General features: G+C 45.8%; 1 protein-coding gene across 4 annotated transcripts in view; it reads left to right on the forward strand.

The window, feature by feature from the left end:
• The window catches only part of AXIN1 (axin 1), a 76,359-nt gene that overhangs the window by 31,363 nt on the left and 20,996 nt on the right, over positions 1-24,000 (forward strand). For all 4 annotated transcript variants that reach the window (XM_072349452.1, XM_072349453.1, XM_072349451.1 and 1 more), the window contains 2 exons: positions 15,797-15,937; positions 22,069-22,165. In XM_072349452.1, the coding sequence (XP_072205553.1) occupies positions 15,797-15,937; positions 22,069-22,165 (238 nt within the window). The remainder of the gene's footprint in view (positions 1-15,796; positions 15,938-22,068; positions 22,166-24,000) is intronic.

Here is a 24,000-nt window from a genome sequence, read left to right on the forward strand (position 1 = left end):
AGGGACATCTAGCAGCACTGGGACAACTGCGTCTGCTTGAACTCACCCACTGGGATATCACAGTTAATCTGTGTAGTTCTCTTTCCAGAACAGAAATCTGTATTTCGGTTTGATAAGCTACTATTTCTTTTTCCCAGACTCTTAACTCAAAAGTGCTTAACAAGTTGCTTCAAAAGCAGCCAGAGGTGTGAATTACAGCTGATGTAATTAATTCGTGTTTGTGAGCCTGGCCCCCTGCAGTCTGGGTGGTGTTTGTAGGACTGGCGGTTAGGAAGAACAAAAGTCTAATCTTGGAGAAGATTAGGGATCCTTTGACAAGGGTTAAGCCGGGGTTCCTCTGCTTTATCGTTTTTCTGGTGTCCTGTGGCAAATGTGTAATTTCAGCCATCACCAGTGTGCAGGCTGTTCCTCACGCTGCATTTAAAGCTGTACCTTCTCTGTTCACCTACTCAGCTGTTTTGCAAAACAAGTCTTAAGAGGAGGGCAACTCTAGGTCCTGAAGATGCTGCAGGGATCCCTGTTGCAAGGACATTCAGGGCCAAAGCCCACTGCACAGCTTTCAGAGCTTGTCCTTCCCAAGCCCTGCGCTCCCTGCCACCACCTCCATGCCGTCCCATCTCTTCTGCTCATCTGTTCTCATCTCCCCCACCCCGGGGTAGCCAAGCAGCATAAATACCATGCATGAGCCGGACATGGCTGGAAATGAAACAAGGAAGGAGGCGGACAGGCAGCAGGCAGCCTCAGAGGGGGAGGCCAGCCTTGCCTTTAATGCGTGCAGAGCCCTTGGAGCTCTGAGCCCCAGCCCTGCTGGAGCAGGATTTATGTCCCAGCACACTTGCAGCCAACGTGTTGTGGCAAGCTTCCCCAAGCAGCAGTTTCCACTTTTCCTCTTTGGTGTCTATTGTTTTGTTATTTGGGGAACTGGAATCCATGAGCAAATCTGAAACATGGTTAGCATTAAGCTCTGACGCAACGTGTTTTTTTCCTTTCAGACTGGTCTCAATCTCAGCCCATCTTCCACTGATCAGCTTAAGGGGTCCGCAGCAATCCTGTGACTCACGTGCTGGGGCTGTGAGCTGCGTGTTGGGTGCTGAAAGGCCATTCAGGGTGGTTGTAGCAGTGTTGCAAAGTGCTGGCTTGGGCTAAATCATGCAAACAGTCATTGATCACGAGTGAGTTTCCAAAAGAGGAGGAGGCTGGCTGGGTGCTGATGGTTTTGATTTAGCCATTTAATGAACAGCATCAGGAATACGTTACATTCTCAATTATTTTGATTTTAATCTAATGTGTTAATAACGTGAGGCTCTTCAGATGAAAATATATTTCCAAGCTGCTTGTAGTATTTGCTAGCATAGTAAGTTGAAGACATATGTGAAAGGAAGGGCCATCTGATGAACTGCTATTGTTCTCTTAATTCAGCCCACCCCATTCGGGCCACTCTGCATGAATGGCTTTGTCTTCGCTAATAAAATTATGCTGTGTTCCCTGCAACACATGTTCTGCATGTCCCAGCTAGTCAGCAGCAGTAAAACTTCATTTTATAGCTTTATAATGTTACCTTCTCAATTATGGCTTCTTTTAGAGACAGCGGTGCTTCCAGGGCTGACCTTGGCACAGCATTTAAGAGCTGCCATAGCCCTGTGCTTCTGGCTTGCCTCCCTCCCTTCTTTTGGTACAGTGTGCTCATGCTTTCTGCGTGGCTTGTCAACAGGAACGTGCACCTTGTCACCTATAGGGTTCTGCAGTGGCAAATTCCATGTTGGAAGAGAGCGAGCAAGGTGTTATGTAGTCTGCATCCTTTGCATTCGGTCCGGAACGCTTGGCTGAACCCAAGGTGCATTGTGGCTGCCTTGGTGACAGACCCAGTGTGGCTGTGGGAGCTACAGCCGCTCCACAGCCCATCTGTTTGCTGGGCTCCTGGGGGCCAGAGAGTCTGTGGGAAGATCTCTGCTGCTCCCGGAGCCTGGGAGAGCTGCGAGCAGCCTGATGGTTTCTTTGGGCAGTCTGTGAGAGGAAGAGATGGATGAAAAGCGACCTTCTGGCTTGGCACAGCGGCACAGAGGGAGCTGCTCGCAGCAGCTGGCTGGCTGTGGTCCTCAGGAACCGCTGCCGAGCTGGGAATCAGCATGCACAGCAGTTCTCCCCTTCCTTGGCACATTGTCTTTGATGGGCTGTATGGTGGAGGGGATTAGACCAAGTTCTTAGGGGAGGAGAATAGCCAGCAGGGGATGGCTGGTCATTTTTGTTCCTTTTGTGGCAGCAAACAATCTCTCCCTTACTACTCAGAGGGGCTCGCGAGCCTTTGTAATGTTTATTAGGCTGAAAGATTTGGAGACCTCTGGTCTAGATAGCTCTCCAACTGAGAAGGGGAATTTAGGCACTTGTGATAGTGTAGCCAAAGAAATTACAATAAATATTTGGGGGATTTTAGTGCTTGGCATTCTTCAAGAATGGTTTAACAGAATGAAATCTTCAGTGGGAAGGCTGGAAGTCCAGCAGAAATGACAGAGATGTGCCTGGGTTGGGGTTGGCACATCTTCCCCACTTCAGGGATTAGGAGTTGTGTAATAGCAGCATAATGATCTGCAGAATTGGCTCATTGAAACTTCAGCTGCTTTTGTTTAGGAGATGGACCTCAAATCTGAAAGTGGGTCAAAATCTTTTCTTGCTCTTGAACTAAAAGTTCCAAATGCTTTGGAGGTCTGTTGGAGCAGACCTCTTCCCTACCACGGCTCAACCAGCTCTGCTTGGACTTTCAGCCAGGTGGATGGCCTTGGGCTGGTAGTGCTCATCCCTTAAAAAAGTGGCATCGGTGGGAATCAGACAAGGTTTTGTAGGACCTGATGATCACCAGCAAGTAAGTCCTTCTGCAGTTAATTTGCTCTTAAATAGTCAGGATGGTGAGAGACAAAGGATTCTTTGTATTTCCCCACTAGTATTAGCTCTTCCTTCAAATGACACCACTGCACTTCGCTTCTCTCCTGCTGTTCAGATCACTCTTCCCCGTCTTTGGAAGCATCTCCTCTCTCAGGCTTACAGCTGAGTAGACACCATGCTGGAGTGAATTCCCCATCTGGATTCTCACCACGTTTCCAGTGAAGTTCAGTGTCAGAGTTTTATCACTCTGCAAAAGTCTCCTTCAGCACTGGTTTTCTTTCTTTGTGGCCCCATATCTCCTCTGCAGCAAAGAATAAAATCCCCAAAAGGCCTTTGCATGCAACCACTTTTCTGACAGTAAATGAAGATTCTTTTCCCTGATCCCAGGGCCAGCTGCTCATGGACGTGCACGGCCCCTTCAGCATCTCGGGATGGCTGCGGTCAGAGAAATCTGCAGGTATTTCTTTGTCCTGAGGAATCCCTTAACTTCTCCCGGAGTGTATACCCTGACAGCTTTTGGCTCACTTATTCAGATGTGAATTGTACATCTTGGATGTGTTCAGAGTTCCGAAAGATCCATCCTACAATGAGAACTGCTGGTGAATATTGTTCTCTTTTCCATGGATGGGACAAGGTGCTGGCAGCAGAAGCACAAGCCGAGCATCTCTGCAGTCACCTCATGTCATGCAAGAGTCTCACAGCTGTAAATGCGATTTCGCAGGCTCAGACATTGATGTCACAAGCTGCTGCATGTTTTGATTAGTTCAGCTGCGTTTTCACACACAGGTTTGGGGACGGTTGCTTTCATCAACTTTGCGATCAAAATTGATGCCGAGGATATTATGACTCATGTCGCAGTCTCACTTGTAGTTTTGAAGGGGCAGTTAATAGTGATATTAAAATATCACTCATTTACTATATAGGCGGAGCTGGCAGCAGTCGTGGTTGCCTAACACTTCCCATTATATAAAGCTTTGTCGTAGTTGCTCATATCTTTATCAGACTTATGTTTGGTATTCTTCCACACTGAGATTCTGCCGAAGGCTGAATTACTTTGGCAAATTTTAGCAAAAATAGAGGAGGAGGAAATGACATTGTTTTGCTCGTGTCAGACTCTTACAATTTACTTTCCATTGATAACCTTCCAACTTTCCTCTTTGAAGCAGGCATGTACCATTTGGCAAGTGGGTTGCTGGGGGGTGGGGTTGGCATGGCAGCGTGAACGTACCTTTTGCTGTCCGTGTGAGAAACCACCCAAATTTGGCTAAACCGTAAGCTTTTGAAAATGGCACAAGCCGTGTTGTAGGTTCTGGCAGCGAGATTCTCTGAGAAGCAAATGTGAGACGGTCGTGGCTGAGACTTCAGAGACTGAAAACTGCAGTTCCTGTTGCTGCAGCTTGTGATTCTGGAGGCTCAGATGCTCCTTGCTGGCTGAACCAGCTCTCCAGTGCTCTAGAAACAACAACAGCAACAAAAACCAGCTTTGGGGTGGGGGGAAAGGACTGGGGAAATGGTAAGGAGAGCAAGATCCTCCAGCAGCTAGCAAGAGGGAGGCTGGAGGGAATGTTGGAACCTGGAAAGGGGTTTTCCAATGCTCCCAGGAGTTTTCAGGTGCTGTAGCTGGAGGGTTTCACTTCAACCTCAGTTCTAGGCCTTTATGCAGGAGGTAAAGCTTCCCTGGTGTGCTGTATCTGCATGCTTGTCACTTTGTATCCTCTCATCAAGAAATGTAACCCACTAATCTCAGCGGATTCTTATAACAGGGTAGAGTTCTATCGTGTGCAAATGAGTTGCAGGTTGGAGAGGAGAAACCCTGTTCACCTCTGAGAGAGGAAGGCTGTGAACTGGTCTAAACTCTGTTGTTGAACCCATAAAACTAACGGAGAGAGGTGCTGGGAATGTTTGTCCCATGTAGACACAGGACACTGAGTCTTATGCAAGGTGCTATCGCGTGGAATTTCATAACATTTTCTCCTCTTGTAGCTGCTTGTTGCTGTGTATGATCACAGACTTTTTCTTTAGGATGCTTGCTTAGTTCAGTGAGTGGGATGGCAGGTGCTATGGGAGCTAACGGAGGATGGGTAGGAAGGAAAGTGTACCAGGCTCCTGTGTTACCTCTTGCTTTGTTGAAAGGCCACGCAGTAAAAGAGGCAGAAAGTGCAAGCAGAAAAGAACAGGTGTTTCCATGCTGGTTTCAGCCAGAGACATCCTGCAAGGCAGCTCCTGTACCTGGAAACATCCTTGTGCATGTTGCAGATTTTCTGTGCTTGGCTGAAGACCCTAGTTCAGATTTACTGAGCTGAGCAAGCGCATGTAAGGCAGACTTATAAAATGCTGAGTATTAGGCTCAGAGCATTTCAAATAAAGCAAATTTTGAGGGAATGTTGACTACTTCAGCATTGATGTTAGCTTTTTGTATGTAAAAGGATAAGAGCTTTTCCCTCCTTTAGAATAACATCGCAAATAAATGCAGGATTCACTTGTGAAAAGTGCCACAGAGTAATCTCCAGCAGAGTGAATTATGCTGTGTTCAGTATAACATCTGAGTGATATAAGCTAGATAAAGTACAAAGAGGAGGGAATAGAAGGATATCAATCCATTTATCGCGAGCCCTGGGCATGTTAAGTTCTGCAGAGGTAGTGCAGGATCAGTAACAGCATGTACCAGGTACCAGAGAGGTGAGCAGAAGACAGTATTTTTTTTCCAAACAATAGGTTGCTTTGCCCTACTTCGTTAAGGAGAAAGTGTTTAAGCCCTGACACGTTGTTGTAGTGCTTCCTTGGGCATTTGATGCTATTAGAACATCTCTCCTCCGTGCCGATTCTCTGCTGGCCTATCAAGGCTGAGATTTGGCCACAGCCTTGCTATTACAGCATTCGATCTCTACATACCTTCCAGTTTTTGCTTGTATTTGAAGCCTCCTTCCCCTCTGTCATTTGGCTGTCAGCAGGTAGGCTGTACCCCAGGATTCTGGAGGGGGCAAAAGCAGATCAGAAGTGCTTAGAGTTCGATCACCTGGGCTTGTGTCTTTTAGAAATGGAGGTTAAAAAGGCATACAGCTGGCTTTTATCTGGACGGTGGCTAACTTATTTGGAACAGAAAAACAGATTGCTTGCATTGTTGCTTATTTTTCCTAAACAGAACTGTCAACTGGTTTTAATTGCATAAAGATATGTAGGAATGGAATGAGAGTTCAAACAGCTCTTTTACAGCACTTTAAATGGACATAGTACTTCATATATATCCCCACAATAATGCATACCAGATGAAAGGATATTGTGGAATTTGTGTAATAAAGGTAAAAGCTCATATATCTGCCTGTTCTAATGGCAGAGAAGTAAAACAGAAGAACTCTACAAGGCCAAAATAACAACAAACCTCAGCATAGTTCCTAAAGGGAGGTTTTGCTTGCTGTAAAGTACATACAGAAATAGCAAACATGACTTCCCTGTGTGGTGCTTTAGCACTGTAATGGGATGGAGTGCATATCGGCCTCCCATGGCTTTCCTAGTGTTCTCATTGAAGCTGAAGGTATTTGCCATGCTCTGGAGCAGAGGTGCCTAACAAAGCCCTTCTCGTTACAATTGAGGTGTATGCCTTAACTAAGCATAGCTAACAGCCCTGTGCTGGCTGCCTTCAGGCACTGCACATCTCAGGCGTTCTTACTGCTGAATTTAGATCTGTTTGTAAATGTACGGCTACCAGAAATCAGAAACTGAATCCTCTGATTTCATTCATCATTTAAAAATGTGACCTGTTGTGATTTCAGTGCAGCCACGTATCGTTTGGCTTCCAGGTTCCAGTTAAGGGACTGTCCCAAAGCTGCGGCCAGGGCTGAATTCTGCACCATCTAAAAAAGAACTACTTTAGTCTTTACTTAAAAGGAAGACTCAATAACAGCTGTGTGCCTGTTTCCCAGGGTACAGTAGTAAATTATTCGCTGTCAGTCTGCTAAACTCCTTAAAAACAAAAATTAAAAAGGATGTGTAGAAAGGGCAGGATCCTTCTTAATGGTCTCTGTCTCCCTCAGACCCAGATTTTATGTGTTTTGTTCCTTCTGGTTGTTTCTGTACAGTTCACCCAGGGCCCATCTCTGCTGTCGCTCCCTGATGGCCCCTGTCAAGGCTGGTACCCTTCAGTCCACCCTGACCTTGCCTCAGTCCCCACGTTATGTGTGTCAGGTCAGACCAAGGGGAGAAAGGAGCATCAGATTGCCAGCTCCCAGTGGAGACCAGAAGGCTGAGTTATGATTTATGTGCTTGCTGTGATGCTGACGGCTCTTCAGAGTCAAGCAGTAAATGACAGAGGAGGTTAAACACCTTTTGCAGCTTGCCAGTATTTTGCTGTTGATACAGCTTGCTGCTTGTTGATGTGATCCAACAAGGTTCCTTTTACAGCCACCTCTGCCAGGCCTCACTGGTTTTGTTTTCAGCTCAGTCTGGACGTTGGTCCCCCCAAAGGTTCACGGGTGAATGCTTGGTTCTTTTTTGGGGAGTTAGACACCAGTGAGTGGCTGTGCTTGGAGGCAGACATCTTGCTTCTTGTGTGTTGGCATAGCAGGCCTTATTCAGTGAAGGAAAGGGGTTTCTGTGTGTGCTGTTCATCCTAGGAGTCCCTCAGTAGTCCTGTGTACCTCATCATCAGCAGGTCTTCATTGGAGTTCTTTGGGAGCAACCCTAGATGGTTTTGAAGGGCTGAGACAGGGGCCTCATAGCTCTTCAAATATGACATCACTCTGTTACTTCTGCCACCAGAATTTGTAATTTCACTAGTATACCAAGCTTGTTGGCAATAAATTGGTAATGATTGTACTTCCTTCTGGTATTTTCAGTGAGGATTTAAATGGGGCCAGTAAGTCTGTGGCTGTCCAGCTCAGCCTATGTTAAGTGGCCCAGTGATGCAAGGAAGAAGTTTAATGTCAGCACTGCAATTCATTTTTATCAAATGGAACCCACTTGAGTTGCGTATCTACCCCTTTCATTTGAGCCATCAGCAACACCACTGCTTTGATTTGAGTACCAGGAAATTCATCCCTGGAAGCAATCTGGACTGCAGATTGCATTTCTGGTTTTCATTCCCTCCCAGAAAGCTCCAGTGGTGTAAGGAGGCGCAGAGCCAGGACTGCCCAGTCTGCCCTTTGGTTCCATAGGCTCCGGTTCCCCGGTGTGGCCCACACACCTGCGTGCACAGAGCTGCACCATCCCCTGTTCTGGAGTGCACAAGAGCCTCCGTAGGTACAGATGAAGGAGAGGAAACTCACTGAAGTCTTTAGCCAAAGCTGGATGTTTTGTTCCCATCCAAAAACTTACTCATCCTGCAGGCTCTGGTTTTAAGTTTCTGAGCTTGCAGAGAAATCTGCTCATAATTTATCTTGTAAGGCCTTTCTTGTTGAGCAGAAGTGTTGGCAAGGAGCAGGCGAGGCGCTGGAGAATCCCCAGTTACGCCTGGTTCTACCAGGCCTCCTCAGATCTTTCTTTGGAACGTGTCGAGGAGAGGAAATACTTTCCATTTCAGAGAAGCGTGGACAAACAATGTTGCTTCAGACGGGGAAGAAAAGCGGCAGACAGAATTATAGCGCTGGATCCTGCCGGCCAAAAGCATGCTCTCTTCTTTATTCAATAATTCCTGGAACACAGTGTTCTTATTGTATTCCTCCTGCCTGGCCCTGGCTCGGTCAGGGCGGCCCTGACTGGCGGCCTGGCATGTCTCCTGGCTCCGGGTGTGGGAGCCCAAGGAGTGCCACACGTGCCCCCGGAGCAGCCCCGTCCCTCGCGTGACGTTGGGTAGATGTGTGTGCTGAAAACCTGGAGCCGGTCAGAAAGGTCCCCGCTGCCTGGAAAACAAAGTGCTTGCTTGCCTGGTTTAGTCATTAAGTAAATTTGTGGTTTGGTCGAGATGAAAAATAATGTAGAAAAGCTGTTGAAATCCCGGGATTAATTTGATAGCTTGCAGGCGGTGGTGCTTCTAAGCGGAGCCGCTGCCTTCTTTAGGTTACGAGCAAACCCAGGTACAGCCCTGTACTTCCCCATCCCCTCAGAGAAAGGCGTTTGGAAGCCATTTGCTGCATCCAGGCCCCAGCCGAGCCCATGGAGCAGATGTAGAATGCTATGGAGTGGGAGCAAAGGAAGCACACTCAGCCTCTTCCCTCAGCAGAGCCTCTGCTGGGAAGACATTCCCTGCGCGACCCATGTACAACTCCCAGCCTACATGCCCAGGGAGAAGGAACTGAGCACAAAGGCATGGGGCCCCACACAGAGACCCTGTAGTTGAGCAGAGAGGTCTCTTTGGGGAGCACATCTGTGGGCACAGCAGCAGGTGGGGACCTGCTCGTTCTGCTGGGCTAATCCACAGCAGCAAGGCTCAGATCGCAGTTATTGCAGGCAGATACCCAGAGAACTTGATAAAAGATTTCCCAGTTTAACGCCAGTCTCTCCTATTGGGTAAGGATTCATACTGGTGATTTCATTTTCTTAGAAAAGCTGAGCTGTGGTGTGCATTCAGACTAATAGGTTGAAGTGATACCTGTTACTGGTAGATAGCAGAACAAAATGTTCCGCTGCCTTTGCTTATTCCAGGGAGATCCAAGCAGCTTATTAATTGATGCTCAGACATTGTGTTGCCCATACTATATTTATTTAATTTGCTCCTTGCGCATTGAGCTGTTAAGTAAATGAGCTTTTTGGTCATATTCTAGGGAAGATACGCGTTGTTTTTAGGAACGGGTTGACTTTATCATGTGGCAAAAGCAGATTTTCACAGTTCTGATTTTACATCTCTAATTAATGAGCAATATATAGAGCTCCATCGGGGTGGTTGCCTCTGTTGGGTTCTAAATTGCTTAATTGCAGGGGATGCACCTTCTGTACCATAGTCCTTGGGAGCAGTATGTCCTTGGTAGGTTAGAAGGGGTTCTGAGTTGGAAACTCAGGTTGTTAGATCTTGGTTTTGTAGTTATGCTTTAATACCAAGCAATAATTACTGAAGGTCCCCATAAAATAATCCCAGCGTACTCCTGAAATGGAATTGAATGCCTTAGGAAGAAAGAGGAGAGCTCTTATCTGTCCTTTGAGTTAAGTTTTTATTTATTTCCCTTCTTCCTCCAGCGTGGGAGGATGAATAAGTGCGGAAGGAGATACAGATTTGCAAAGGCAAGGAGTGCTAAAGAGCGTCGGTTTTTTTCATTGGCTTTTAAAAGCCAGACTGTAATCATAAATTCCCTGATAGCTGGAGCATGCAGGAGTCATCTTTAAGCCTACAAGTGACAGGCTGCTGTTGCTTTTCAAACTTCAGATTTCATTTTTTTCTTCCATAAGACAGAACTTTGATCTGGTTTCTTTGTAATGCTCTGCAGAGTGCTTGGGCTGCCGCACTCACAGGCTGCAGAACTAGAAGTGAACTTTCTTGGTGAGAGCCATCTGGAGACCTCAAAGAACAGATTAACTTGTCCAGAATTGATGTGATCTTTGAAGAAGCTGCCCTTGCTTAGAACACATGTGATTAGCTTGACATTGGCAGTGGCGAAGTTCAAATACGCAGCAGCATCTGAGTGCCCATGGTAATTGGGAAGAGTTTTAAGTGGAGGAACCCTGAGGATTTGCAATCAAATTATCAGCTAAATCCCCTATTTTAACCTCCTGACTGGGCTTTGTGTCTTTGGAGCAGGTTAAATCCCATCAGGAGTGAAGGTTTTAGCATTACATCTTCACAGGCGTTTTGTTCTTAGGTTCAAAACATGCAAGTGAAGATTTAGTGGAGAATGCTGTGAATGCTTTGGGTGTTCCTGATGGTTTTATACCAAGGACGGTGCAATGTTTGGTAATGGTTGATGGTACCATGGGTTGGAAACTGAAACTTGAGGTGGACCAGCAGCGTATGCTGAAGTTGTTTGCCACCAGATTCCTTGTGTTGCGTGGATTTGGCTTTGCAGACAGGATGTTTGAGTCTTTCTCCCGCTGTGGATGCTGATGGTGATACAGTTCTTTCCCAGAGCATGCCAGTCCTGTGTTTTTTACACCAAGAGCAGCATGTTTGGCATCAATTGAGCACTTCTGCATCTTTGAATTGAATCGAAATATACGTGAGCTTGAAGTTGTGTGAAGGAATCCAAAGCTGTAAGGGAAAGAATGGTTCTAAGAGATTCGTGGTGCAATGGGAGCTCCAGGTAGTCTGTGTCTTTGATCTTATTGCCCCAACCTCTCTTCTCACTTCATTGGAAGCTCTGAAGCCTGATTGTGCTCACATTCATGCTGTGTGCTGGTCTTGGTTTGAGGAGCAAGATTGGAAGTGTTTGAAGTCGGTGCTTTGGGCAGCCTGATCTTGCAAGAGGCGTCCCTGCCTGTGGCAGAGGTGTGGGTTGGATGGTCTTGGAAGGTTCCTTCCAACCCAAAGCATTCTGTGATTCTGCCAAAGAAAGGGCTATGCAAAATAAACTCTGAGAAGAGAGGAGGAAACGTGAAGGAAATGCTTACTCGTTTTCTGAAAGGTTTGGCCCCTGTCAGTGGCAGTGGAATTGACAGTGATCAGTGGAGAGCTGTATGAAAAGAAAAGGCAGCGGTCGGGCTGACTTAGTTGGGTCACTCTGATCTTTGTTAGAACTGTTCCTCATGCGATCGCTTTGAAGGCTGAACAACTGAGAGCTGCAGAGGAGAAAGGCTTTATTTCTGCAACGTGTGAAATGTTACATGTTAATTTCAAAAAAGTTCATTGCACTTCTGGTCTAAAATGAATTCAGAAGTCTGCAGGAATTTTTGTGAAGTCTAACTTTAAATGCTCACCTTTCCTTTCATTGCCCTTATCAGCACATAGAGCTTGGTATGTGAAGTTTTTAGCTGACATTTCAAAACGCTCCGAGTGTGTCTGAATCCCTTTTAAAGCAGCCTCCCCTCCCAGATCAGAAGTGACCAGTTTTTTGCTAGACTCCATGTTCCTTTAATGTTTTCCTGCTAATAGATGTTGAAAGCGTTCTTCAGAGGCACAGCACAAAACATTCAAATAGTGATATGAGCCAGCTGAAGAGAGTTGTCAGGGAGAGGGAACATTAAGAGAAGGATTGAATACAGATGGATTCCTCAAAAGTAATGTAACCTGTTATGATTGCTTTGAAATCTTATACCCTTTCCATGTACTTACGCTTACCGAAAGTTTACATTTGCATTGATGTATTAGAGGCAGAGCTAAAATGGAAGTAATCCCTGTTGTATACATGCTTAAGTGTGTAATTTTAGCTAAATACAACAGTCGTGACCAAACTCTTCCCTGCGTTCTCTGTGGAAGAACCACAGCCTTGTGCAGTGCTGCAGGAGTGCCTCCATGTCCCGGCTGCTGAATGGCGGAGCGCCATGAGGCACCCATCTGCTTGCTGTTACAACCTGAATTCCTCCAGCCCTCTCAGGCTCGTACCCAATAACTCTTAAAACGCTTTGTGCTGCTGGAGGGGAGGGAGGGCAGTCTTCCTTCAGCCCAACAGAACCAGTCTCTCAGCTGCAGCACTGGTTGTTTCCTGGTGAGAAGAGGAGGGAGGAGGCTCAGAGCCCCTGGGCCGGCTCCTGTGCATGTGCCTGTCTGCTCTGCTGCACCCCAGGGCTCTGGCCTGCAGGAGACTGTGAGGTTGTGAGAAAGGAGCTGTGTATTGATAGAATTGTAGAATCAGGTTGGAAAAGTCCTCAAGGATCACCACGTCCAACCGTCAGCCAAGCAGTGCCAAGCCTGCCACTAAGCCGTGTCCCTGAGCACCACATCTTTATGTCTTTTAAACACCTTCAGGAATGGAGACTCAACTGCTGCCCTGGGCTGCCAGTTCCAAGGCTTCACAACCCTCTCAGTGAATAATTTTTTCCTAATATCCTTCTTAAACGTCACATGAAGCAACTTGAGGCCATTTCCTTTTGTCCTATTGCTTATTGCACGAGAGACCGATGTCCACCTCAGTACAGCTTCCTTCCTGGTCTCATAGCATGGATTGTGCAGCACCAGCACTTTGCTGGTGCAGCTGGCCAGGACAGATGGCACAGGCGTGGAGCTGAGCAGCATGGCAGGGCTGGGATCATGCATGACCTGCGACTTCCACCTGACAGACACACCAGAAGAGCTCTAGAAAGCCAAGAACTGAACTTTTTTCCCATGCACTAAAAGCTGCAGATTCAAATTCTGCCATTTGCCAAAAGTGAAGGTTTAGGTTAAGGTGATTAAAAACCTCACAGGGTTTTGTTTACCTTGTACATCCCAGTGTGTAGAAGAGTTGCCTTATCAGCAGGACTGCTCTGGGTCCTGGTAGGAGGTGTGTTCTTTCCCTTTTAAGTGATCAGCGGATACAAAGGAGAAATTGATTGATCCATGCATTTTATTTTGTATATCACAGTGCTTTCTTAATACACTGCTAGAATAATCCATGCTGCTTCCAGAGACGCCTGACAAAAGGTCCACTAGAAGTTGGTGTTCTATTTTAATTGGGTTATCCAAAAAGCATCCTTCTCTTTGCCCGCAGGGAAGGCCTGACCTATCCATCATTCTCACCTCAATTTAAGAGGTTTTATCTGCCTCCATCATGCAACTGTCATATCGGATTTGACAGGAGGGATACACGGCATAGCGTTCCTTTAATATTCAGAACTGACCATTATGCAGGTGGAGAGCTGGTGAATGGGTGGTGGAAGGTTTTCACTTATTATATTTTGCTTTTTAGGGCAAACTTGTTCAAATTACTTCCAGCCTTAAATATTTGCCCTAGAAATCTGCTTGGAAATCTGATGGATATAGAAATAAGGTTGCATCAGTGCACATTTGAAGTGACAGTCAGAAAGTTTGTGTGCTAGAAAAAGTCCGTGGTGACTCAACATCCCAGGGCACGGGTAGGTGTTCAAACACTGCCAGCTCTGTGCTACAGCAGAATGGCAGAACCTTACAAGACTCCCTTTGCCTCAAACAGTAGTGATAAACCTCAAGTGACTCGGTTTTGGATGCTCTTTACTCTGCTTCTATGCTGAGCTCTGTCATCTAAGGAGAAGTACTTGGAGTACTTGTTTTGTGGCAAGCAAAATGTTGGTTTTCTCTTTGTGAGAACAGGGGTGAAGTAGCTTCTAACCGTCATGATAATAGGCCTCAAACAATAGAAATATATATATTTTGTGACCTATGAACATGCTGGTGGCCATGATCCCTTATATTGTAAGGAAAATCATTTGGTTCTGATTCTAGGAGCAAAAGGGCAGGGTGAATAGAAACTATTCACGCTAGTGGTGTGAAAGCTACAGCCCTGTCTGACTCAGTTCTAAATCGCTTTGGTAATGCTTCCATCCAAGTACTCTAAATCCCGTAGTACTCATAAATCATTCTGAAAACCTCTACCTCAAATGAGTTGTCTGCAAGTCTCTGCTCATTTAGTGGCCAATGTAATGAGATCAGGTGATGATCAATATCCTAGTGATGGTTATCGTATGTTCGTACTCATAAAAATATGCCAGAACTGCCGACTTGTCTCTTTGCTGTTGTCTTCCTCACCTCCAGTCTTTCCATCTGTGTGTTTCTCACGGTTTGGTTTGGGCTTTTTTTTGGTCTTATCTAAAGGTAAACTCATCAGGGCAGTGACTTTGGTTTTGCCTGTAGGACTTTGACCTCTGCGGTACAGCTGGAAAAGCTTTTTGCGGCAGAATTGGGAAGCACAGGCCGCGTGGAAGCCTTCCCTCCCTGGAAGGCTTTGCTCAAGGTCCATTACGAGCCACATCAACTGGGTGCATGTTGCTGAGTCTCTGAATGACAAATCATGCTCAGTGTGGTGATCTGCAATGAAACCTTCCTCTGATTTTCAGTGCTGGTAACAAGCTTGGAAAACTGCAGCACACATAGACTTCAGGATGTCTGTTCTTCATGCAGTGGTGTAGGCAGGGCAAGTGGTGGATTAAATGCTGCTGCTGTGCCTGTGTGAACGTTTCGGCTTGTTTCTTTTTCCACCAAATGGCAAAGTGACTTGCAGTGATAATAAGACGCCTGTGTGACATGGCTGATCTGATGTGCGCTAGAGCTGGAGGCGTGTTGGTAGCTGTAGCTTTCCTTTGCCAGTGGCAGTCAGTGCAAAGGAACCGTTTGCTTTGTTGTTTCACAGGTTTCTTTGCCATGAGTGCAGGTCTCCTTCCAAGGAAGGAACTCGCTACTCAAGGTAGCTCATGCAGATGCTCTCTCACCCAGCCATTTTGTTTAAGGAAGTTGGCTTGTTTGCAGATGTACTTGAATAACCTGCCTGCAGGACAAGGCCTGGTGCTGTGTACAAAGTAGCCTCTGTAGATTCATGGCTAGAATCTCCATTGGAAAAGCCAGTGCTATTAGACAGTCCTTGCTAGTGGAATTTGCAAGTGTTTGATGTACCCCAGTGTGACATTTGAGGTTGGCTGCAGGTTCCACTTTGCAAGCAACTGCCATTTCTGACTTTAATTCCCTGCCTTGGCAAACATGTTAGAGTGAAGTAAGGAAGGATGTGAAAGCAAACATTAAATCAGTGAGTCATGCTTACCTTGGAAGAGTAGAAAGAATCCTACTTTTACTAAGAAAGATAATGTCTCATAATCTAGAAATTGCTTTTAGATGTCCTGCCATGCTCATAAAATGTCAATGCTAAGCAGTTATCCAATGGATGCAATAAATCCTGATGTGAATTGGACTTCTGCCATGCAGTCTTGTTCCTTCTCTCTCTTGAGCTCTAAAAGTATCATCTTCCTTAGTTCATGAATTCCCTTTTGCTTCCAGCTATGAGTCATATTGTTCATGGTTTTATCAGTGCGACTTAGTATGACAACACAGCTTATTCTGTAGTGTGTCACCAGTGCTGGGGCTCTAAGACAGAGCCCATCCACACAGTGGTGCAGAGAACCCAGCGGAGTGTGGTCAAGGTTGTGTCCTTTTAATTTGATACTTCCATTTTTCTTCCAGGCATGGGTCATGGAGAGAACCTGTTAACCCTTACTATGTCAACACGGGATATGCCATGGCACCAGCCACCAGTGCCAACGACAGCGAGCAGCAGAGCATGTCCAGTGATGCAGATACGATGTCGCTGACAGACAGCAGCATGTAAGTAACTTTAATCTGATGAGACAATAAATGGGAGAGTGGGAGTGTTGGGTTTTATTTAGTGCTGGTGCTGTTTTTGTGTTAGTCTGACATTATAACACGTGGTGTTGGGCACAATATCTGACTAGACCAAGGTCACGATCATTCCAGCTTTCTTTCAAGTGGAGTAGATTTGTCACCGTGCTGGCTACACAGCCTTGCTGCTCCTGGGAACATTTGCAACATCAAATGATTTAAGTGAACTAAAACAAATGAGGTAGGAGTTCTGACAGTGTTTCTTGCCAAGTGCAAATAGATGTGAGCTCTCTTTGAGTTCCTCTTCAGGTTCCTCCTTGTTAGGATGAATCAGATGGCAACCCCATCAAAACTGCTCTTTTTCATGTCTTTTATCTTTTCAAAGTTCCCACTTGTTCCTGAAAACCGCAGCATTTGGGTGGCTGATTACTGGGGTGGGGGGAGAGGGGGTGGTGGAAAAAAGGATGCATTAAGAATTCCAGTGTGTTTTGCTGGAATACAGCTCGGGAAACTCCTCATCCTTCTTATCCAAAGCTAAGGCAGAACTTCATTTTAATTGTACCTCTGTGTCCAGTTACCCTCATTTAGTATAATGAATCACAGGGCAAACCTGGATTTAGGGTAGGTACTTACAACTGATGGGACCTCGGGCTCAAATCCAGGTTCCTCACTGCAAAATTACAGTGCTGCCTTCACTGCTTTGTGCCTTGCTCATGCCTAGAAGCAGCTTTTCCTCCAAAGCACATTGTAAAAGTTAAACAAGGAAGTATCACATTATTTCTTTAAGTCTACGTAATAGAAAGATTAAGAAGACTGAGGAGCTTTTGAAGACAGGAGATGTTGACTAAGACTCTCTAGCTGGGCTATAGGATGTCAGTAAAAGTGTACTCCAAAAGAAGAGAGATCTGGCATATGGGAAGTTGTTCATCCAGAGCTTGCAGAGGATCCTGCTGACCTTCTGTCCTCTCTGCAAGCATATGTCAGCGGGGCTGTGCTGCATTTGCTGCATGCGTGTGTTGAGGTGACAGAATGGGTCTTGGAGGTTAGGTAGGATCTTTTGCATTGTAATTCCAATCCAGGATGTGCTTTGCTACCTGTTGGTTTGTTACCACAGATTTGGAAGCTATCCACCTGTGCATGTCATGGCAAGATGGTAAAGGCTGGTGCATTAGCAGCTCATCCTCAGTTGCGTACTTTACAAGTGAAATGATCTCTGTGTGGCTTTGATGGTTCAGGAATGTTTAAAACCTGAAAATGATGAATCTCCACGTCATAGTTAGACCTTACCTGCCTATAGGAGCCTGCTTCCACTGCCACAGATTTAAAACTAAGCCATCTGGGGAGCTACAAGGCGTTATCATCTAACTGCCAGAATTACAGCACAAAACTTCATAAAACTACGTAGGAATCCAGGCCATCTGTATGACATTATCCACCTGCAAAAGTCTAATGGTGCAGAGACTGAGGACAATGCACGTGCCATATGCTGTGTGAATAGAGCAGCATCTGCCATTCTCTTTTGTAATGAAATTGCCAAAATTTTCACATCTGTGTCACAAATACCTGAAAATCCTGATAGTTCTGCCTCCGGGGAGCCAGCAACTGAAAGTCAGCCTGAGAGACTCGTCACAAAACTGGAGTTTCCAGAGAGAAGGTATTCATCTCTGCCCAGCTAGCAACAGACTTTTGACTCCTTAAAGGGGATCAGCTTTGCAGGACTTGAGATACGTTGTCTTCTGACTTTGCCCTGGTCCTCTGAACAGCCATTCAGAACTGACAGAGCTTTCTACTTCTGCTCTTGATTTTTTTCCTGCAGACTGTGTTCAATCTGTAATTACTCCTTGGTAGGATTATTCACTGATCACTCCTAACCAAGGTCTGGTCACCATTCTGCCTCTACACAGCTTGTACTGGGGAGCTCCCTCCACCCCTTATCTGTGTTGTATTGCAAAATGGAGGATGCAGACCTTGGCTGAAGTAGCACAGGAGGCAAAGAGTGCCGCTGGGACAGAAAACTGTAGAGGACCACTAATTTAAAGGGTCAGTTTAATACAGATACAGCTGTCTTGTCACATACTTCTGTGATTCTTCTTAGTCATTAATTTATTTGGAGGACTACTCTGAAGCTAGCAGGGGTCATGTAACTTTGTTATCAGAAGAGACAGATGTAAGAGCTCTTCAAAACTAATTAGCTTTTAGCACTTCCTTTTCCGCTGGTCCATTGGGCTCATGGGGTTGCACTAATAGTTATACCTGCTGTAGGTTGTGATCATTTATGCCCAAGCTCTTCACCCACCTAATTTTTATTTCAGTAGCTATAATTTCTTTCTCTCACAGGCAGAATAATTTCTGTTTAACCATCCCGTGCTTCTTTATTCTTTGTTCCTTTTTCCTTAAGGCATTTTATCCCTTCTGCGCCCACCACAGGCTGCTTCTAGGACTTTAATCATCACCACTATATGTACTGCCTTCTGCTATTAACTAGCCCAATCACACAGTGGTTCCTTTTAAGTAAGTCTCAAAAATCATAAGGGTATATCTGTGATCCTTTCGTGCATCTCAATCTGAATGCATGCAGATTTATCCCCAGATTAGGGTTCTGGACACAAGGCCTTGATTTTTGATTTGCAGAGACTGTCTGCATTGAATACTTGCCCTTCGTTTCCAAATTTTGTAACAGTTTCACTTAATATTGCTGAACCTGTCTGCCTTCTGAATTTCAAAGGAATTTTTGCAGAATTGCTCAAGGCAGCAGAAATGAAGAACAACCAGATTCAAGTTAGAGAGGGGACTCCTGCTGCTTGACAAGACTTGCATGTCGTGGTGCTTTGAATTTAGGTCTCCTCTAAGGAAAACGGCAATAAAAGCTTCATTTGATGATGAACAAGCTTCTGCTCTATGTATGCTGTTTACATATAGCAGTCAAGCTCAATAATGAAGAAATGTAGCTTGTGCTCAAAGGCGTTGTGTGGATGGCGTGTGATCCCAAGTGGAAGCCTCTGTGACCCAACATCAGAAGAGAACATGTCTGGTCAATGATGATGCAGACATGGGATAATTGAGGGGCACCCCAGTGTGCTAACAGTAAACTGGGGCAGCACACAGGTGCACACAGAGCATGGCCTGATGCCTAGGTGTGATCTTCCACTGCTAGCTGGGTCAGGGCAGAGGAGAAGGCTAATGCATGCCATGCACTGTGCAATCCTTTGCTTTGGTATACTGTGGTTGCCAGTAGCTCCCTTCCAAGCTTTGATATCCTATTGATCATGGCAAAACAGGTTTTGGAAGTGTGAATTCCCCACAGGCTGCATGCACTGCTATAGAAAACTGCTAGCAGAAAACCTGAGTGATGCTCTCTGGACTTCTGAGCTGGGGCAGAAGCAAGGACAGGATCCTGCATTTGAACAGCATCTTTCCGAACGGGGGGATGCATCCTCTGGGTGGGAGGGGTTGTCACAACAGGTACTCAGGGGACACTGAGGCACCTCCGGGTGTGAAGTCAACTGGCAGAAGCTGAAATGCATTAAATTGCCACATGATGTTCCAGTTCAGATGCAGAAGTGCCTCAGGTCAGTCTGGCTCTTTATTTCTGCTAGATCTTAGGGCAGTAAATAAAAGGTAAAGTCCAGTGTTGATATCCAGCTAACTAACAGTGCTCCCTCCTTTGGGTGTCACCTTGCTGGGGTCTGAGCTTCACCTGCCAGGTACCACAGCAGCCCTTGCTCCTGGCTCCTGCCCACTCTGCCCCCATTGGGGTCAGCCTGCCCCAAAGCAAGCATGGCAGTGTCCTGGAGCATTATGGGATGGTGGTTACTCCTTCAGAACACCTTGCAGATGAAGTGTGATTCCTTCAATGACTGCTCTTTGGCCAAGGTGCCTGGTGGTTTTCCCATTGTGCTTTTTGATATGAGAAAGGTCCCTCGGTGACAGTGGTGCTTTAATAAGAGTAATTGGTAGCAGACATCAGCTTCTCTGTGGGTTTGCGTCCTGTCTTTCCTGCGGTCAGCGATCCAGGCTGACCTTGAGTTGTGCTATATTAACAGCTGTTTAATTTAAAAGATCCAAAATGAGGATTTCCGAATTGATAATGCAGTAGTTGGACGTGGAGAGCAGCAAAGAAGGCACTGGTGAATAACATCCCACTGCAGAGCACCAGCAGATCCTCTGCCCATCCTGCTCCTGCACATCAGTTTGGAGAGGAGAGGCAGCCACTGCATTTCCAGGGTAGCAAACAAATTCGTGATCACTACTTAAGTTACAGAAACATTCCTATTCCCCCCACTGCATCTTAGCACGGAGCTTTCTGCTGCTAAAGAAAATCACACGATGAAACAAGTGAAAACAGCTTGGGAAAGTTTTCTTTTAAAAGTAGATGTGCTCTAAAAAAGTTGTGATTTTTATATATATATAAATATATATATATATATTATTTCTCTATCTATAGAAAATATCTCAAAGTAAGCTACCTGACAAAAGGAAAACAAAAGTACGGTATTGCTTTTCCTTGCTTTTCCCCCATCTATTGAATAAGGTTTTGTTGGGATAAAATTAAAGTGCTTATCTTTGAATTTGCTTCCTCTGGTTGAGTTGGCACAGTACATTGAACGAAGGAATGTTCCAAGTTCAGAGGTGGCATTGGGGAATCTAGTTAAAATGACATCAAAGGCAGCACAGCAGGGCTGAACATGTGTTTGAAGCCGGATAGATTAGAGGCCATTATCAGCCTTTCGCTACTGTGCTCTGAACAAAAGTCGCTCTTTCCGCTGGGACTGCTGCTGGGGAGAATTAAAAAAGAGAAAGAAAGAGAGAGAAAAAGAAAGAAAGAAAGAAAAAGGCAGGGAAAAAAAAAGGCAAGAAAGAAAAATTGCACCTTCTAATATAATGCTGCCCTTCCCTGAAGGTCCTTGTGGCTGTACTGGGTGAGCTGTGTTCCGTGCCCTGCGTTGTGTGGCTGAAATGTTTATTGATTCTGGCCAGCAATGGTTCATGTCATGGCACAGCAAAAGCTTGGCTGGTCTAACTCGTCACTCCTTTTGTTCCCATCCATTCTGGAAAAAGCTGTGCCTCGGTGCGATGGAGATGCTTAACCGTCGTGACTCTCAGTTATTCCTCAAATGGAGGTTCATCATTAAAGAAAATGAAGCTTTCTAATGAAAGCTATCACCATCGCCCGTTGTTATAGCAACGCTCTGGAAAATTGCTCTGCTCGGTGGCGTGTCATTGATGGGGCGCAGCGGAGGTGATGCTCCAAGATGTGCTCTTCCTCCTCCTGCATTACCTGAGACCGGCAGCCAGGGCTGCAATTAGCCCAGCTCGTTTTCTCTTTGGTCATTTGTCTTCCTACTCAGAAGCTCTTGTCATTAATCATAGGTTTTATTTTCTTTTAACACATTTAATTTCTGTGGCATTGCAGTCGTTGAATAAGCAAAAGCTGTAAATTAAAAGAGGAGCATTCCAAATTGCTGAACTCTTAAGGTAGCATTTGGTGGTTTTGCACTAGCTGATTTTTCTCAGCATAGCCCCGTTTCATTAGGATGTGAGCCATTTCCTTATCTCACAACTGAGCTCCACTTCAGTTGCATTCCTCTCATCCCGTGACGGTTTCAATGCTAAAAACAAAAATGCAGTTCTTTTTTTTTTATCCATGAAGCTGTACTTGGTCAGTGCTGCTTTGCCACCAGCAGTGCTTCACCCAGCAGCGGCAGCTGGGAGCCCTTCTCAGCACACACAGCTGGAAGCCAGCCCCAGCTGCTGGCATTCATGGGGCAGGCCTTGCTGCCACCATCAGCAGCTTCCCCACAGGGCCCACAGGCACCCACTCCTCCAACAAGGGTATGGACCTGAGCAGGGCCTGAGTGCTGCTGCCCAGGGCAGCTATAAAGGTGCCAGGATGCAGTCCAGGTCCTCCTGCCTGCTGCCCATGGCGGTGCTTGCAGGAGCCCTGCCTTGCTCTGCTCCTGGCAAATGCTACCAAGTCCCCAGCGTTATCCCTCATGCCCTCCTTCACCTGCCCTTTCTCAAGCAGTTTCTTACCTGCCATTCTGTGAATATTACGTGATGAAGACGAGCTTATGAAAGGCACTGAAGCAGAGTGTGTTGTTGCTTTGTTCTGGCAGAGATGGGATCCCACCATACAGACTCCGGAAACAGCATCGCAGAGAGATGCAGGAAAGTGCCAAAGCAAATGGACGTGTGCCACTACCTCACATTCCTGTAAGTAGCTCTGTCTCCTTCTGCAGAGGTAAATATGCAAAGTATGTGAGATCTCTAGCTTGAATCGCTCTGCTTGCTCATGTGTCAGTTTAACCTTCCTTAGCACTGCACTCATTTGGGGCTGGAAATCATGGTGCTGTAAAGGGTGTGGGAGGGGAAGGAAGCTTTCCGCCAAACTCAGTAGCTTTTTGGTAGCTTTCTGCCAAACTCAGCATCCAGGGGTGCCCAAAACTCAACATTTTTCGTAGAGCTCTGTCTGCGGTCAGTTGTTTCTCCAGGACAAGGAATGGAAGCACAGGCAGGCTGGGGTGGCTGCTTGCAAGGAGATGATGTGCCTCTGAGGGAGCTGGGCATGTCTGGGAGGTGGAGAATGCTGCAGGGCATGAAGGCTGATGCAGCTCTCAGCCAAGGTCAGCTGGGGAGAAATGAAGCAATCCCAGGCAGTATTTTTGCAGTGGGCAGCAAAAGGGGGCCCTGATGTGCTCTCGAGGTCTCTGCAAAGCCTGCCTGGCTGTGCAAGGTGGAGAAGCAAGGAAGGTGCAGCCATAAATAAGCTTCCCAATTACTTCAGGTAAGCAACTGCTTTTGGAAGATGAGGATAACTGTTAGGGCTCTGCAGCACCATCTGCAGCTCTGCTTATTATTTTCTTTCTGTGAGAAGTTACAGGTGACATTTAATATTTAGCAGGGAATAAAGGTGCTTCTTTCCCCTTTGGACAGCTGGACTGCAGCACAAAACAAATTGGAAGGGAAAAAAAAGAAAGAAAGCCCTCCATCTGCTTTTTCCAGAAGTGCCTTCAAACTTGACACAGCTGTTCTCATCCTGCCTGCTCAAAGCAGCGCTGTGCAAGCAGAAAAGACACCCTTGTTTTAATCTGATTAGAAAAAGAAGAAAAAAAAAAACAGAAAACACCACTCTTTGTTGTTTTTTTTTTCCCCCCTCTTTAAAATTAGATTATTTTCCTTAGATTTAAGAGGGTCTCCTGTGCTTTGATCAGCGGGCTGACAATAAAAGCCCTGGCTGTGGGCGCTCACCAGCCATCCTTGCTCAGCCACCTCTCTTTTCACACAGTTGCTCTCGCAGTGTGGCCGCTCTTGAAAAGGCTGGCTGGGTGCCTCTTTCTTTCACTTGATGCTGTTTTTACTGTAAGCATTGCTTTGTTAGAATGGAAGTTTGAAAGCTCGGCCTTTATTTTTGTTGTTGTTGTTGTTGCTGTTACCGAACAGTGGGAACTACTGAGTGAATATTCCCTGACTTCAAAGCTTGTCAGCGGCTTTACCTTTTGGGTAAAAATAATAGTGGCTTTCTGTTGATGTGTGCACTGGCAGTGCCTCAATGAACTGCAGGTTATAAGCTCGGAGTATGGAGCATTAAATATGTATAGTGAGCTGTGCTTTAACGAACTTCCATCTGCCAAACATTTCTTTTGTTAAAATGAATAAGTGTCATTCCAGCAGCAGTTCCTTGCAGGCTAATTAGTTTTACTTAGCATTAAATTTTATCGACCTTTTTGGGAACCAGTTAAAAGAGGAGGAGGGGGAAAACAAGGTTTAAATTGGCCACCTGCTGCTTATAAATTTATATATTATCCTACTTATCTACATGGTCCTTTACAATCACATATTCCTTCTAAAGTACATACATGCGCTTCACAAGGATTTTTCTGCGCAACATTCAGTGTTCCCATTAGATTCTGTGCTGTAATTTTAAGTCCCATCTTGGTGCATATTTATATGGGAGCGGAGGACTGGGAAGTCAAGTTAGTTCTAGTCTTTCTGCAGGGAATAAAAGTTTAGTTCAGACACTCTGGCACCTCCTGCCAGCCAATTACTGA

The sequence above is a fragment of the Excalfactoria chinensis genome, chromosome 14 (genome assembly GCF_039878825.1).
Source record: "Excalfactoria chinensis isolate bCotChi1 chromosome 14, bCotChi1.hap2, whole genome shotgun sequence".
Lineage (NCBI taxonomy): Eukaryota > Metazoa > Chordata > Aves > Galliformes > Phasianidae > Excalfactoria > Excalfactoria chinensis.